This window comes from Alosa sapidissima, chromosome 14 (genome assembly GCF_018492685.1).
Source record: "Alosa sapidissima isolate fAloSap1 chromosome 14, fAloSap1.pri, whole genome shotgun sequence".
Taxonomy (NCBI): Eukaryota; Metazoa; Chordata; class Actinopteri; order Clupeiformes; family Clupeidae; genus Alosa; species Alosa sapidissima.
Genome location: NC_055970.1, coordinates 33,329,170 through 33,347,356, shown reverse-complemented (window position 1 = coordinate 33,347,356; position 18,187 = coordinate 33,329,170). Strand labels below are relative to the sequence as shown.

Sequence of the window (18,187 nt, the reverse complement as noted above, 5' to 3'; positions counted from 1 at the left end):
CTCTACTGACTGGGGGTGAAGGCCCTCTATTACATTTTCAAATGTCAGGCCACTGTTGAGCTAAGTACTAGTGGGTGTATTGCGTGTTGGGTAGAGCTAATGATGGGCTGGCCCAAGCGTCCTTGGTAATACTGAAAGCATTATTTTTTTGAAAACTCAATTTCAGTGCTGTCGCAAGCTGCAAACAGGAGACGGGCATAATTTGCTCTTAGTCTACCAGCAACAGTGGAAAGGGATAGTTGGAATCCATCAAAACTATATAAAGTAACTATGCTTTACCATGATGAACAACCCTGTTTCCCTGGGTTCTGTGTAAAAATGTAAATAAAAACAGAATGCTATGAGTTGCAAATCATGTAAACCCTATAAACCCAATGCTTTGACCTGTGTGTGGGAATTAACAGGACCAGTTACAGAAATGTTGAGAATGAAATGTCCCATCCTTGCCTGATAAAGGATTTCAGCTGCTCAGCAGTATCTTCATAATCATGTTCTCTCCATGATGTTCCCAATGGGACAGGTCTGGACTGCAGGCATGCCATTTCAGCACCTGGATTCTGGAATGCAGTCAGACATAACCTTCCTGAAATATTCAAGGTCTTCCCTGAAAAAGATATCTGGATCACAGAATATATTTATATAATTTAGTGTTCACTGTGCCTTTCCAAAGGTGCCACCTACCCATGCCATAGGCACTAATGTTCCCTCATACCATAAATGCTGGCTTTTGAGCAAGCTGGATGGTCCCTCTCTTTTTAGCCTGGAAAATGCAGAATCCCTGATTTTAAAAAACAATTACACATTTTGATTGGTAATTACAGGACAGTTTTCTACTTTGCCTCGGTCCATCTTAAGAGCCTGGGCCCACATAAGATGGCGGCATGTCTAGATAATATCTAAATATGGCTTCTCTTTGCATTCTCTGTACAGAAACGGGTCTGTTTGTAATGCAGTGCTATCTGAGGTTGAAGATCACAGCCATCCAATACTGTTTTCCAGCCACGTCCTTTGTTTACAAAGATTTCTGAATAATTAAATTGAATTTCTGAATTAAAATTAAATTAAATGATGTACTATAGATGGTTAAATCTCCAAATTATTCACAATTTCACATTGAGGAGCTCTATTCTTATATTGTTGCATTATTTTTACAGAGTGATGAATATCTTCATATCTTTACTTCTGAGAGACTCTGGGATGCTTTTTCTAATCACGCTGCCAGTTAACCCAATTAGTTGGGCAATGTTCCTCCTTGTGTTTTTTTAGCAGTACACAACTTTTCCTGCCTGTTGTTGCCCTTGTCACATTTTTTTTAGACATGTTGCTGGCATCAAATTCAAAATGAGCAAATCATTTCACATGAGAGAGACAAACTGGTCAGTTTCCACATTTAGTATGTTTTCCATTTTTGTAACTAAATATAGGTTTATGAGATTTGCAAATGATCTCATTCTGTTTTTATTTACATTTTATAGCGTCCTAACTTAATTGGAAACAGGGTTGTACCATTTGGCATGCATAATGTATAAAAGATTTGTTATTCCTTTTACATTTAGTATAACATAATTGATTAGACCTTATGATAGGAGAAATACCTTAGATCAGTTCCTAAAGTCACTGCCTCCTCTGTGATGTGGCGGCAGTATTCATCAGCCCTTAGCTTTGCCACAACCACACAGAGACGTCATAGGGACTGACCCGAGTGATGTAAGCCAGGGACGCAGGTTTTTCATTTCCGCCTCCTACTACTGGCGCACAGTTAAACCTGTCCACACACAGCCATGACGACACCATGAACCCGTGCGGCGGCCGTATCAAGCGCAACACCCAGCCAGTGGTGCAGGGTTCTGGCCGCACGTGTGGAGTGTGTCAGCTGAAATAAGCGAGGCTGTCCCAGCTGGCCAACTGCTGTCGCGCTGACAAAGTGGTCTGTAGAGCGGGTGGTGAAGATCATGTCCCCTGCAGTCCGAAAGAGTCAGCAGCCTGTTGAATAAAATATGATTGTCGCAGACCACAATGGCGGGAACTTCTCTGTCCACCAAAACAAAGCCACATCTGTCCACCCAGCTCTGGCCATATAAAAGGGCACTGTCTGATGTCCTCTGGAGCTGGGCGGCGGGGATTCCAGCTCACTTACAGCTGGGAGAAATGGATGTTTGTTCAACACAAATGTCTGTGAGAGAACAAAAAAATATGAATACTGATGAGCGCATAGTTGCAGACTGTACGTAGGAGCACTGCTGAGAGGGTCCTTTGAGGTTGGCTGAAACCTTGTGCTGCTTTTGACGAGGATGGAATTTTGTTTACTGGAGCGGTCGATTGTGCCCTACCTCTCAGTTCCTCTAACATAATGCATTGCTTCTCTAGGAATCCAGTACACACCTTGGACAAGCTATTGAATGGCCAGAGTTTTTTCCTTCTAATTTCTTTCACTTCAAACTTTCACTTAATGTTTTAGTTTTTGGTATTTAGAAATTGGTAACAGTGGTGAAATTACAGGAAGTAAAGAAGGGAAAACAAATTATCAGTGTTGTCCAGGTGGTTGTCCATTTTTCAGCATGACCAGGCCTTGCTGATAGGGGGAAAGTATGGGACTTAAAGGAGAAGGGATAAGGAAACAGAAAAGCAAACACTGCTTTGACCTTGCCCTGGGCCGTCACATTTAGTATTCCTGTTAACTCTAGATGGTGCTTACAAGTGTACAGCTAAGGGCTGATTACATGTGTGACAAAACAACAGAAAAATAATCATCTGGGGAAAAAAGAGGATGCCAAACTGGTTAAGCAGCCACAATGCTAAGCAGATTCCTTGCTGTTGAGTGTTGATGATGGCTGTTGATAGATTTTTCCTCTGAGTTGTCAAGAAAGCATTTTGCTAAAGTATCGTAGACATAAGACATTTGCTAAGGAACTTAATGTTCAACTGAACTACATTTTAGTTTTATGTACTTATTTCTACTGAACGCTAGAATGCAAGTAACTTGTAAGTAAAATGTGAAATGGTTTGAAGTAATTTCCAAACACACCTTCTGTCAGAATGATAACTATGTCTTGATAAAATCTTTAATTGTATTTAGACTAGTCACAAAAAGCATAATGATGATGTGTATGTCCGTCACCTTTCGTCATGATGAGTCATGCACCCATTCTTTGAGGGAATGTGGACAGTGTAAAACCAACCAAGCACAAGAAACTTCGCAGGAATCAAGGTGCTGGCGGGCGGAGACTGATGATGCCCTTTTTCTGTTTTGGTCTCAGCCCCTCGTCTGACCGGTTTCTCCCCAGTCTGCTCTCATTTCACACAGTCTGTCTGCTCACCAATGATATACAGGCTGTGCAAGACTTTGCAATGGCGGATATTCAGTTAGTATGTATGTTTGGTTCATACTCTGTGATATGACTAATTTCCCACATAGTTTCCCATTCACAGTTAACTTTCAGTACATACATGAAAATATGCAATAGAAGGATAGACAGATACCACTGTGAAACTCAGTGCAACTGATAATACATGTACACACATACGCAGTAGCCAATGACAGACATGTAAAGTACTGGCACACTATACAGTTTACACAGACGCCATCTTGTCTGTGGTGTGGGAGAAGAAGTTGCTGGTCTACACTTTGGGTATCTGTGTCAACTACCCAGAGGGCTCCATTAGGGCTTAATCTTCTTTCAACTGATTTATGATGCAGAGTGTAAATGGCCTCTGTAGATGGCCTCTCATCCAGTCTCAAACTTAATAAGAATTTACTCATTTCTAATTTACTGTAATCTGTGTCTGATATCTAAGTTTTTTATTTTTAGATTCTACCTGCTTCTCTGGACATTAGGTTGCCCCATTGCCCTCTCAATAATAATAATAATTTGCGGGTGTTAGTTAGGTTTATAGAGTGCTTAACACAATAAGATTTATTGACCATTTACCGTCACCCTTAGGAGGGAAAAGAATGGTGGATTAAGTGTGCACCAGATCTGGAATAGCAAATAAAGTATTACGTAGAGGATTTTACCGTATTGTTTGGCTATTTATGAATGGCACGTCTGAATGAACTCAAAGGGGTAAGTATTCTTTGATAACAATTCCTATGACTTCAAGGTCAAAAGAGAGGAAGTTTTCTTGACTGTTCCATACCAAGAATGCTATTCTACTTCATAGTATTAACCACAACATGTATTTTACCTCATAAATGATTGGAAATACCAAGAATGCTATTCTACTTCATAGTATTAACATGTATTTTACCTCATAAATGATTGGAAATGACAAAAATAGGAATAACATGTTTTTTGAAAAATGACAAACTCATTGTATGCTGTGAAGCTTAGCTCTATACCTGCATGAGGACATTGTGACATGGCAGCAGCACAGTGTGTGAAATTAAGCGCGATGCAGGGTTGGCAGTCATGGGCACACACAGAGCCATTTGTACATGCTTTGAATGTCCTCAAGAGTATAATGGCTCATATCAGCATCTGTGTAATCAGTGTTTCGTGTTTGATAGTGTGTGTGTGTGTGTGTGTGTGTGAGAGAGAGAGAGAGAGAGAGAGTGAGTGAGTGAGAAAGAGAGAGAGAGAGAGAATTTGGTGAACAGATTTTGGGTTTAAGTTAGTAAAATGAATATGACATAGATCATTTTAAGTACATTTACAAGTGTAAAGGTATAGGCCTAAAGAGAATAAAACTGACTTCACACAAGTCTCAACTGAAACAAAAAAAGACGATAACTCTTGTGTTTTAAGGCATACACAAAGTTCTTCTCGTCGAGAGCCATCAGTTTATCTGTTACGCTAATTATGTCTTCAGGCGTATCCTACCGTAGGTGACTTATGCCAACAAAGTGTGACAAAGAGGGTGGCGGCTTCAGGATTGACTTCCCATTTACGTCACGGCAGAACAACAAGAACGGAGTTATCAAGAACAGTCTAGTAGTTCAATCTCAGCAGCCTATAGGACAGTACGCCGCAGTGCTTTGGGAAATATCTTTGCGCATGCATCGACCCCCAGGTAAGACATGGGAATAATGAGACTAGGCTACTCTCGGGAGAGCATCAATATTTTACTGTGATTAACATGACATAAAATTGTATTGTTCACTTTTGAAATCCTGATCTCAACGCAAAGGGAGTGAGTTAGAACTTTTAGACAGCCTGAATGTGAGGCTAACTTCAGTTATTGACCATGTACATGTAGTTCTAAATTAAAAGTTGAATGTATTTTGACAGAATCTTTTTAAATGAGTAGCCTACTTTGGTTTTGGCGGTTCCGATAGTTCAGTCGTGCGCATACCAATGTATTCATATTTAAATAGAACCTCTTATCCTATAGGCTTAACATTAACATATCCCTCCAGGGTGCGTCGGTTGAACCTGTGTCTGCATGTGCATATTCAGCGGTATGCGAGCAGAGCCCTAGGTTGTGCGTTGTTTAAATTGGTTGTCGTTTAACCTGCCGTTTTCATATGCCTACTGTTTTTTTGTGAAACTTTTCCTGGAGCTCCTGTATGAACTGCAAGAGGGACTGTCAGTGCAGCAATAATAACGTATGAGGCTACCCTTATTTCTACTCCCTCTGCGATTATTTTGCCTTGTATGTTGTGGATACAAATGCAATCTTTTCCATAGGGAAGCGGAATTCCCGAATGCTTTAGGGCAAGCCTCTTGCGGCTTTTGTGAGTTGACAAACATTGAAATGTGTGGCCTAACCAAAATTCCCTCTCCATTTTGAGGCGAAGGTGATAATAATCACAGGCATTGATACCGAGAGGGGTAGAGCCCCTCTACTTTAGTCCCATTTACTGCATCCTACCCCCCACCAGCCAGACTTGCTTTAATTGGTTTATTTGTCTTAATGTTGATTTATAGGCTTATGATGCTCAGATCTCTACTTTTTAATGGATTACAGGGGCTCCACCAACTGGTTTTACAGATGGCTGTTTAATTGGTCTTAAACCTAAAATCAGCTGAAGATTATCACCATGGATCTTCTTTCAATGGCATTTTATCTTCAGCGCTTTGATCTTTTTAGAGTTTTAATTTAACTTATCTGCCCTGAGTTAAATTATAAGCCTACTGTATGCACTTCAGGGTTTCCTAACAAGTTTCATGTCAGCTCACAGCTTTTAGCTAAAAGATTTTCAGATGTCTGATATTCCAAGTACAACACCTTATGAAAACACATAACCAGGTTATGCAATTGTTCAGTAGTATGCAAATCATTCCTATAGGACATTCACAAGGAACAAGGAAACCAATGAATGTGAGGTTATCAAGATGTGTCCCGCCAGCCGGCAACAATCAGTGTCATCGCTTTGTCCTTAACTTTCAGGGTTGGTCTCAAACTGTTGGAAAATGGTACAGGATTCAGGCCCATTTGCTTACTCCACTACATCTTTTCTTACGACTAGGCAAACATTTGCATCCCAGACATTTTGTTTCTCTTACTGGGACTCATCAAAAGTCGTGCCCAAGCGTAGACCTCATTGCCACAAAACCCCCAGAAGCAACCGCCAGATTCGAAGATGCTTTCGGCAAGTCCCCATCCACCGCACTTCCCCTCCTTTCTGTGATGGCTGACAAGAAAAGGGCCTTTATGCCGCTGCCAACTATTGTGCTCTTGTAGCAGGCCTATGTATCGATGAGTAGGCGTTGTAAATGCAAGGGGGAAGCAAGTATAATTGTATCTGCATGTGCAGGGAGTTGGTGATGTAAGATGGTCGACCACCCTGCAAGTTGATGGTGTTCATCAGGAATCAGACACAGTGAGCGAGGGAAAACTAGATTTTTCATTGCGTAAGAAATTGATGTGTAGGTTGGGCAATAAAAGGGGCCTTTATGAATTTAATTAATCCCATGGGTGCCATCATCAGTGTTGTTCTGTGTTTATTTTGGCAATGTAGGCTCTTTACTTTGGATGTCAAGTCAAAACTTTGGAGAGTTGCCTCTCAGTTTGACCCCTGAGAAAAAAGGGTGTACTTGGAGGATGATACTTGTTTGGAAATATCAACATATCTGGTTAGTTAGACACAGACACACTGATTGGGTTCACCTGTTTCAGACAAGTGTTTACTCTCTTTCTCCGTCTCTCGTAACAGATCAGGGGATGGCTGGCAAGCCCTTCCGGGCCACCTACATATGGAGCAGCATCATCAACAACCTACAGCAGCATGTGGAGGTGAAACGGAGGAGGCACAACCTCAAGACCTACCATGACTGCTTCCTGGGGTCAGAGGCCGTGGATGTGGTCCTGGCTCACATCATTCAGAGCAAGTTCTGCGGAGATGCCGAGGTCCCCCGGTCCAAGGCAGTGCGTCTCTGTCAAGCTCTGATGGAATCTCGCGTGTTTGAGGCTGTTGGAACTAAAGTGTTTGGAAAGGAGAAGAGGAAAGTCACTTTTGAAGACAGTAGCTTCAGCCTATACAGGTTTCTGAACACACAGACTCCAACCACAAACTCTGAAACTATTGAGAATACATACCACTCTCCTAGCCAACAGAGGAACACTTATATTTCACCATCTAAAAGGTATGAAGCTCCATTTAACATGCAATTTGGCCACATTGCAGTTATGTTTTGAATGTTTGCTTTATTTCTTGGCTTTTGCACAGAGGCAAGGGTTTAAGAGAAATATTGTATATCTGGAAATAGTATGCATTTTTCATGGCTAAAATATCATAGGAAAAATATTGGTCTTAGAATTGAGATGCCTATCTGCTCGTTCATTTGCTGCATTCACAGAGATCACTGATGTCTGCCATTTGTAATGTTATGTTGAGAGTGACCATTAACACATGTCTGCAGAGGGAGGATGCAACATGCTATATTGCAGTATTTGTGCCATGATATGAATGTAATGTTTAGGTGTTGACATTGTGTGATGTGTTACAACTGATTAACTTCCTTTGTTGTGGATCATAGCCCTGAGGAAAACAACTCTCAGTAACATATAGCCTAATCCATATGATCAAATAGCTTTGAATTGCATTTAAAAATTTGATCTTAAAATGCTAAAAGACCAGTAATTGTTAGTATGACACTGTGCTAAACTGTATTGGTTCCCCCCTAAATATTACTGTCTAACCATTTTATGAATGTCTAATAATTTGTTGCTTATTCATTGCAGGCAAGAAAGTCAGGTGAACTCAAACATCTCCCCGGTCAAAACAGACAAGTCCTTGCAGGATGTTCTAGGAGATCTCAACTATAAAACAATTACGCCTCAAATGATTGATCTAGGGTTATCACAAGAGTGTGAGTACATTCATAAAATCCACTTCATAAAAATTTAATTTTTGATGTTATAATTGCCAGTACTGCCACAGATATTTGAGTATTCATTAATCATTACATTATGGAAAATATTTTGTTTCCTGAACTATTCTTGGTTATCAAAGTTGATAATAACAGTGTATCTTGGCAAATTTGGCATGCATTATCTCACTACCGTAATGTTCAGTAAAGACTTTTTTCGGGGGAAAAAGAAAGTATAAACAGTGTGAATGACATTGCAAATACAGCTGCTTAACATGGTCAGTTAAAACACATGCGTGTATCAGCCTGGTGGTAGGCTATGTGACTGACCTGCTCTTCCTTTTGCCATTGTCCATCCAGTGGTGGATGAAGTGTGGCAGCAGCAGACGGTGCTGAGGCTACTGCAGCTGATAGAGCTCCCCCTGCTGGAGAGTCTGCTGGAGGGCCGTGAGAAGCCCCGGCCCTCCCTCCACGGCATGGACAGTGACCCCGACCTGCTCTACACCAGCAATTACGTCGACCGTGAGATCCTCAAAGCCTTCAGTGAATCACAGTATGTTATGACACTCAATCAAATAAGTAACAAAATGTTCCATTATCTCTGTCAGTGGTGTTTTCATTAGAATTCTTTCAATTTTGTACATTCCATGGATTAAACGATATAAGGTAGCCTACTGGCTGCTCTTTCTGGTGTCAAAACAGAGCTACATTTTATTCATGGTCTTGTAGCTAAATTACAGTTATTTTTTCTTGGAACTGGGTAAAAAATTAAGCTCATTGTTGAGGAAGAATACACACACCAATCAACCGTTCTTTTATGTGTTGACACTTACGGTTTAAAATGAATCAGTTCCATGAAAGGAACTTCCTGGAACTGATGTGAGTGTAGCATGCTATTTTTAGAAGAAAGACTTTTTCCAAGTTTGAACATAGAAGAAGTTGCTAGAGATGCATGATATCATTAAGCCATCAGATTTGAGCTGTCATCACAATGATTCAGAGACTTCAAGCCGTCTCGCCATCACAGACCATGCCATGAATGGACTTAGACAAAGACAGGCCTGGCTTGAATGTAGCTACTGTCTCTATCCACTGGTGAATCATCTTTGTTTAAAAGGCTCAGCAGAAATTCAACCATTTCTCTTGTTTTAAGAAAGAACTAGCGGGCATCCTGCCATCTCACATGCTGTCGACAGACCACTGGTTCCCCATCTCACGCTACTGTTCCGTAACATGCTTGATGGATACCCTCTGTTCATAAAGCCCTCAGGCTGTAGGGCACTCACAGCTGTGCACAGCACTATGATAGTTGTCTGAGGGCCATGGTCTGATTAGTATTTCCTGTCCATCTCTTTGTGCGTCTCCTAAATACACATTCTACCCTGAATGTGTTTTTCTTTGTTTCTACTCTAGTTTGAAATCAACATGTTTCTATGTCTCGCAGTATCTCAGTCACTCTCTCTCTCTCTGCTCCTGTTGTAGGGCGGATGATTGGCTCTCGGCTGCTGTGGACTGCCTGGAGTTCCTGCCCGACCAGCTGGTGGTGGACGTGAGCCGAGGGCTGCCCAGGTGCTCGGACGACCCGGACGACTGCAAGCGGCTGATCTACAGCGTGCTGGAGCAGCACTACGGCGAGCCACAGTACCCGCCTCTGCTCAGCAACCACGTGTTCGACATCCACAGCGGCATCTCAGAGCTGCTAGGTGAGAGGAGGGAGCTGGCACTGGGAGACACTGTGGAAGTCGAAATGCCTTTTAACTTATGTGAAGACCTTTTTCGGGTGAAAAATAAACGTAGTTACAAATAGCACACATTTACATACAGATAGCTACAATTACCAGACTCTTCCCTCCAAGACTCTGCCCTCCAAAGACACAGGGTCCATTTTTTTGACTGTTCATTCCAGCGAGAATTAAGACTTGACTTCATACTGTACCTGTGAGTACCTGTCGCTCCCCTAATGGAGTTTGTGTGCCTTGCAGTGAATGGGAAGCGGGAGCAGGCGTTGGAGGGCCTGCAGCTGTGTCTGAAGCTCCAGGACGCGCGCAGCCGTGAGGAGCTGCGCAGATTGCTGCGCTTCATGGCAACAGCCGCGCAGCCGCAGGAGGTGAAGTTACACAAGGAGGTGAGCAGACAGACACACAACCAGTCTACCCAGGAGATGGCTTATCTTATCTGACAGCTGACACAGAATGGAGATGAATGGTTTGCATGACTTCTGTAGAATAGGATACAGTCTTTCTTATGTATTCAATATAACCCTCCAATTATAGTACACCTGAGAATGCAATGAGCAGGACAAGAAAAATGGAGACGCCTAAAAAGAGCTCCGAGAGGTGGATGTTTGACAACAGTGTATTGTATTTTCAGATTGATAACAGGATGGCAGTGAAGAGGGCCTTCTCTAGTGCCATTGTTTACAGCACACGACTAGCCAAGGGGAAGGTTGACCTCATGGTCCTGTTCATGTTGGACAAACACTGTGACCTTTTTAAGGTAGGCCTCCACACAACATCTTGTCATGATTTCATCACACTGGGTCAACCAGGATGGCAGAGAAAAAAAATGGAAATATCACTATTGTCTGTGGACACAGGATTAAAAATGTTTATGCAATATATTGTATGATGTAAAGTTTATGTTTATGTTCTCTCCAACTCCAGATCCCAGTGACCTTGCATAAGCTCGTCAGTGATAAGCTGGCAAACATCATCAGGAAAAAAGACCCAGATGTAGTGACAGGTAAGAAGTGATCCACCCTGATGGACTATGCAACAGAGAGCTTCTGTCTGAAACAGACACATTCCATAAGTCTCATCTCATAACCACAGCAGCAGGACTCTGGCCAATGACATGCAGGACTGACTGTTCTTTTTCGTGTCACAGGTCCATCTTACTGCAGGCGAATCTCGGGACAGACTTACGCTGAGACAATCAAGAAGACCACCAGGGACGAGCTGTGGGCTCTACTTAGGACTATCCACGAGAACTCCAAACTCTCTGTGAAGGAGAAGAAACGTCTGCTGGGGCAGTTCTACAGAGGCCACCCTGAGGTCTTCGTGGAGTATTTTGGGTCCAGACTGTCAACTGTCGATCTGTAGAAGGAAATGTAAATTATAATTTATGTGTATATGTTGTAAAAAGTGTAAAGCTTCTGTAAATAGCTATGTACATGTTTGTAATACTTTGTATATAAATTATTGATGTACTGATAAACGTGTCAGTATAAGTGAGAATAAAACTTTTTCCAAGGTATATCACGGTTCAGCACAAGTGATTCACTGGAACCTCATTAAACAAAACACAATGTTGTCATACAGTGGCATACTTGGCATGTAGTGTAGGAGCATGATCTGGAACTGCACATTTACTGACCTCTCATTTAACAGATGAATGACAGTCCTTACAGGCAGGTCTCACCACTCAGCAGCATCTTGGTAACGCCTTCGGACAGATATTTTTGGCAGCTATTTCGGAAGATTGCGTCAATCATACTGTTTCCAACAGTGCAGTTGGTTACTTACATTACAGGAAGAGGCAGGATATGTGTAGATAACCGCCATATTGGCATTATGAACTAACCCCATACATTTCTATGGAGGATTCTTTGAATCTCATTATAATGTCTCTGTGAATAATTTTACAGATAACATTATAATAGCATTATAGTACTGTTATACTTATAACTAAAGCTGATGATAAACAAGGCCACCTTTTGAACAATTTTGCTGGGAAATCCACCTGATATTGTTCAGGCACATTCCCATTGGTACTGGACACTTTTCTTTTCTGAAGAACAAATGGTGTGCCCTGGGGTCCTATTTGTCTTGTTACATTTCAAGACTGACCAACAGACTATACATTTTTCCTTAATATGTATGCAGAGTAATCTTTGCGTCCAATACAACAGAACACAACAGAGAGTCCCTTAGTGTTAAACATTGGATGAAAAGTTATACAATAACCAAATAAAGAATTTAAATCAATATTAAAGAGAAACTCTTTTAAGATTTGTGGATGACATTGAGTGCACATTTTCGTTGGGGACCAAAAATCAATCGGTGCAGTTTTCAGTAAGACCAGAATATGCAATGTACAACTGAATAGCACATAGCATAGCATTTGGGGGCAACATTGCTACAGTGTGTCAAACGAAAATTCAAACAAAACTTTACAGTCAAAAAATGTGTCAAACTCAAAGCCTGCAGGCTGAGTCATCATATTATGTGGCCCGAGAACGCTTGCTTGAAAATTGTTGTCTTTGATGGATGAGTAATGATGAAGGTTTCTTGATCTGATAAATTATGAGAACACAGAGAAACGTGAGTGGGTGCCCACACAATATATTTTTACATTTATGTAAATGCAAATACATTGATGCACAAGCATATGTTTTTTTAATAAACACACTTCTGCTTGCCATAATGCTTATGGTAATTCTACTCTATTCAAAAGTAGTTCATTTGTTGGTAATCAATAATGTAGAGGCAATTGTGCAATAATATTATACATCTTATGATACATACAGTAGTCTTTCAGTTACAACCGGCCCATGAGTTTGACATCCCTTGCCCTAGGTTGTTATATCGAAGTTTCCCTTTAAGGCCCTGGCTTAATGTCAAAGACAAGGCTAGATGAATGTGTTTAAGAATGTATTTCATACATTCTTTCTACCGTCACAGAGTTTGATATTTAATTGTATGTTCTCTGTTAAGGTATTTGTAGTGTGTAGAGGTGGTTCTCAACAATTAAGATAAATCATCAAACAAAGATGAAACATTGACAACAGGTTTCATTCATAACATGCTATTCATGTCTGTTGCAGTGATAATAGTAGTCTATCTTCAACTAGATGTACCGCATAGCGGTACAAAATATGACCGCCGCTCAGTCCTGTACATCCGTTCTGCGAAAATAAATCACACTTCAATTTGTCTCCATATTTTACTCCATCCCCCACTCTTGAAACTTTTGTGTATGCTTGTTTGGCATGCCTGAGTGTGTGTGTGCGGCTGCACAGAGAGTAGCCTACTGGTGCTGAAAAGGTGAATAGATTGTAGAATAGCCAAAGAAGATGTAACATTGTTATAAAACCTTTAACATCTCTAAACAATCACAAGTAGGGCAGTTCATCACAGTTCATCCATTGCAACTGGATTGATGAAAGGTCACTTACACCTGTAGGCTACATTGGGAAAAGCAAAAGGTATCAGCATAATGTTATTTATTTATTTATTTATTTATTTATTTATTTATAAACAAAAACATCTCTGTCAGTTCCGTGCCGTTTTCAACAGCTATCAAAAACAAAGGTCATTTTTGGATGGATGGATTTTTTGTGAATGTTTCTTCTTCTACATAAAATTTTAGTCATCTTTAGTTCATGTAATACTTTATTGTCAATGCACAAATTAAGTAACAGTAGTCTGAAACGTTATTGTTAATGCACAAATTAAGTAACAGTAGTCTGAAACGAAATGCTGTTTTACATCTAGTGGTGCAAATAACTGACATGTCCAAATGGGCCTTGATGAAATGCGTCGCTAGACTGTTCATACACATTTTAACGGGCCAAAGTTGAAGAGCTGTTGTCCGTTATTGTTCGTGCAAATATAGGCTGATTCATGTTCCCTTGCATTGTGTAACTGAGGTCCATGGCTAGTCTGGCTTTCACCAGACCAACCTCAATCTTTTAAGAAATCAAAAAATAAATAGCGGGCAGATCAGGCTGGGTTCACCAAGCCTAGTCCATAGGCACCCGATATTGTTCACGCTCTGGCTATTCTAAATGCAAAAATGCATCAGGGAGTTATGACAAAACTGTAACTAACACACTAGATCCTAATAGAAAGCTGTTAGCTTCCCTAAGCTACAGGTAGGCTTGGTAGGCCTATTTACAACATAAATTGTCAATAGGCTATGCTGGCGACACAAATAAAATCTCCTTTGGAAACCAATGGCTTACGCCTTACAGTATCAAGCGGACTTAAACTGCCATATCGTGGCGAAAAGTTGTAATAAAATTCACGCAGCTCCATGAGTCAAGGAAAGCGCGAATGAAGTAGCCACTTCTAAATGGGACCCACTACACAGTAGCTTAAGGTGTGTTGCTAAAGCAGCCATAATGAAATTAAGGTGTCATTGTTTGGATACTTCACACACACGTGCTTTTTAATTTCACAGACTACAACTACCAAGCTGGAATCAAAGCACGTCGATTCCCCTCTCACACCCTGCACGCACTTAAAACAAAATAAACAGGCGTCTCAGTCTCACGCACGTATAGGCAAAACTGTATCAGACCGGTGTAACGTTGGTAAATCTTCCATTGCACAGAATGATTTTTGTACATGCAACAAATGACAATCGAAAGATACAATTACAGTGCTGCTATCAATTTGCTTGGTATAACCGCATTTATAGTTTTCTACAAATGCAATCACTCAACCAACGCTAACGGTAACATTACCTATGTCCTTATTGATATTATAAGATTAACGTACCTGCAGTAAAAACCAAGCATGTCCGATAAACATCCTCAGATTTATTTCGGCTTCAAGAAGAAATGGGAATTACATTTCATGTGAACATCATCCTATCCTTATTAGACGTTCTCTGCGGTAAACTATAGTCCTTGTAGGAAGCGTCCATTGTTATTCCAACCCACGTTTAACTTCAAACAAAATTACGTCTCACTGCAACGATGCGCCATCTAGTGGACAAACGACTACTTATCGCCAATACTGGAAATGCAGCCATGATTATGATGATGAATATATATTTTGGCTTTCTTTTAATCCTACTGAATTTGTAATTATGTATCGGCCGTTCTAATACCGATAGTATGTGGGTGCCTGTGTGTGTGTGCATGTGTATATGTGTGCACCGCCATCTACAGGCCAATGAGTGTACAGTCACTAAATGTACACATAATCTATTTTTTTTAAGACCCCCCCATGGATGAAATTCTACGAAACTTGGCATACCCCCAGAGCATGCCAGGTCAATCATACAAGCAGTGCAGTTCTGAACATCTTAACTGAAGATAGGGGCGATTAAAGCACAATAATATTGCATTTTCATTTTTTCACAAATGAGTGATTATGGGCCAGATTGATGTGGGCCCTTGAGACCAACATACCATAAAAGATTCTTCATCCTCGGTGCCACGGTTCAAAAAAACTGCTTTTTTTGCGGTTCGGGGGGCCCAGCACGGGGGGGGGGAGTGGACCCCGGGGACGAAACAACATTTTTCCGTAAAAGTCTAGTGGGGCTACATACCCACCAAATTTCATGTGTCCCGGTGGTTCGGTGTCCCGGGTATCGTTGACCAAAAATTCAGGAAGTAGATGACGGGGGGGGGGGGGGGGGACTTTGACAATCCCTATATGACCGCTTCGCTAGCGGCGGTCATAATAACATAGCATTCATATACCAGCCCGCCCTGGCATACATGCACCAACTTACTTATTATTTCACTGAAACATCCCTCCCATGAAATTAAAATGTCTTTCTGTACCATCATAATAACATAGCATTCATATACCAGCCCGCCCTGGCATACATGCACCAACTTACTTATTATTTCACTGAAACATCCCTCCCATGAAATTAAAATGTCTTTCTGTACCATCTTTGCTCCAATAAACAGCAGGTGCAATAGGTTGGGCACATGAGACCTGTGATATATACAATATACATACACACACAGAGTATATATATACAGTATACATTGTAATTTTATGACCAAATACATCCCGTGTACCTTTCAGAGATCAAGGATAATGCCATCTTAGCCTGCAGAAATTCCCCGTGGGCATGATCCGTTTCAGTTCATACTTTACTGACCAAAACTGAGAGTGTCTGAGTGTCAGACACCCGCAAAGTAAACACGAAAATTCCAAAACATGAATAGAAAGCCTTCAAGAGAACTTTCTGTAAAAGATGGCATTCAAAATCAGATTTTCTTGTGTGTAGTCTTGCTATTTCTCCTCTCTAAGGGACATGAGGAAATGGGTATTAACAGTGCAATTAGTCAGTGCAGTGTATTACAATGTTTTGTTTCTTTTTGTCTTTCAGAAAATGTTTAACATCAAAAGATACTGTGCTGATTACATCATATATAAAAAATGACAAATCCAGATGGCTGACAGCCTTTGCTTTTGTTTTATGCAACTTCCTGCTGCACTCCAGCACATGGCACCCTAAGTCCCAGTATCAAAAGCCGGCTGCTTGGAAGCACTGTATATAGGCAACAGTGTGTTCACAGCTCTCCATGGAAAAATGTACCTGTTAATCATACTTGCATACATGCTTTATCATACCTATGAAAAAAGGTACAAAAATATGGCTCTGGTCCAATGCAATCAACCTTAACGGCAACAGCGATAGTTCTGCATTATCCTCAACCCATGTGTCTGCTAAAGGAGCAATCTTTCCCTATATAGGACACCTATGTGAAAAACGCACATTGTCTCCCTCCCAGACATGATCTGTCTGCAGCCAGTAACGCCTAGGTCAAAAGTTCTCCAGTGTCCTGTTACCATGAATATGTTCTTTGTAGTTATGTAATGGGGATACTGTTTGGAATGTGAATCTTAGTGCGGACTGCAGGAGGAATGTCAACTGTCCTGTGGCTCTTTCCACAAGCAGGAACGTTTTACACTATTGATTTGCTAATGGAACATTGGGCGTTGCGGAGAAGGCGATTGTATTTTGCACACAAGTTGTTCCTTTCTCTTTTCAGACATGTTCTGGGAGTGTTCTGTACACACAACACACGTCCAAACAACATTTTAAAAATAAAGGCATTCAGAGATGTAGGCAGAACATAATCAGCGAACACACATCTAGTCTCAAATGTACAATATGACCTGCACAACCAAGTGTGAGGAAATATAGTCTGTGGCATACTGCCATATAAATATATCTCTTCGGCTGGCAGTGTTATAGCACCCTGATGAAGGGGGATCACAAGCAACACTGGATGAGAGGAAATTACAAAGGCCACACCCACCGTGATCCCATTATCAACTGACCGCTATGAGCTTGCATGTCACTGACTGGAATGCCCAATGCTGTCGGCCATCACTTGACGTTAGGGTCACTGCAGCTGGACCAGTGTGGAAAAACCAAAAAAAAAAAAAACCTGTCACACTGAGCATCAGGAGGCCCACGTCAGCAATTAGCAGCTGCTTCAAAGTGCACTCTAATGAGCGTGCTTAGGAGGCATCCTCTGTGTGACACTTCAAAGGGGCCAGCCCTGGGAGCAAGGGTGGGGTAGGGTGGTGGAGGGGTCGAGCCAGATGAGGTGTGGCATGCAGACATCAAAGGCAGAACCAATGTGGTTTCACCTCAGCTCGCACCGTGGAACTGGTGCCCCCCAACTGGGAAACTCTGCAGGGGAAAATGGAGTCTTATAGATCACCCTGTGAGGGTGGGGGGGAATAGGGAGGACCTGCCATCATGGATTTATACAGTCCACCTTCACGCTCACTGAGCTAAGCTGCTTAAATGCAGTTTAATGACCACTTAACATTAATCTGAAACAGTATGAACATGCGGGTTAATGTTATGAAACGGCAAAGTATGAACAAAGATCACTACTTTGTCCATGACCTGTTACATCCATGTTCTTGCAGTGTTTGGACAGTGGTGTCTCCGCAAAGCACAGCATTCCCTCTCCCATTCCCAGATGGCAGGATCAAGGGTGAGGTCAAAGAGCTGCCGTGACGTGATGAGGACAGGCCAGGTGTCTCTCTGGACTCTATGGTGGACGTCACAAAGGCAATTCAGTGGGTTGTCATTCACCCTGGCATTCCTCATCAAAGACATAATATCATTATGGTGTTAATGACATAACAATGTTTTAAACAAGAGTGCCCTTCTATAACAGTAACACACATAGGTCACAAATAGTCCGACAATTCATCTGA

At 41.4% G+C, this 18,187-nt stretch overlaps 1 protein-coding gene across 2 annotated transcripts; it reads left to right on the top strand.

Moving 5' to 3' along the window:
• The first annotated feature begins 4,915 nt into the window (after window positions 1-4,915).
• Window positions 4,916-11,507, top strand: depdc7a (DEP domain containing 7, paralog a). 2 transcript variants are annotated; one of them, XM_042062337.1, is made up of 10 exons: window positions 4,922-5,010; window positions 6,902-7,016; window positions 7,097-7,526; window positions 8,125-8,252; window positions 8,613-8,805; window positions 9,735-9,955; window positions 10,235-10,377; window positions 10,623-10,748; window positions 10,916-10,994; window positions 11,139-11,507. In XM_042062337.1, exons 3-10 carry the CDS (start codon window positions 7,105-7,107, stop codon window positions 11,351-11,353), a joined length of 1,527 nt encoding a protein of 508 aa, XP_041918271.1. In that variant the 5' UTR covers window positions 4,922-5,010; window positions 6,902-7,016; window positions 7,097-7,104; the 3' UTR covers window positions 11,354-11,507. The 2 variants fall into 2 exon arrangements, with proteins under 2 accessions (XP_041918270.1, XP_041918271.1); XM_042062336.1 differs by lacking the exon at window positions 6,902-7,016 and having other exon boundaries at window positions 4,916-5,010.
• Window positions 11,508-18,187: the final 6,680 nt, after the last annotated feature.

Bases quoted from the DNA above. Each gene is read 5' to 3' on its own strand.
- depdc7a (XM_042062336.1), top strand. The intron at 7,527-8,124 runs GTATGAAGCTCC...TATTCATTGCAG, and splicing joins TATATTTCACCATCTAAAAG to GCAAGAAAGTCAGGTGAACT. The intron at 10,749-10,915 runs GTAGGCCTCCAC...CTCCAACTCCAG, and splicing joins AACACTGTGACCTTTTTAAG to ATCCCAGTGACCTTGCATAA.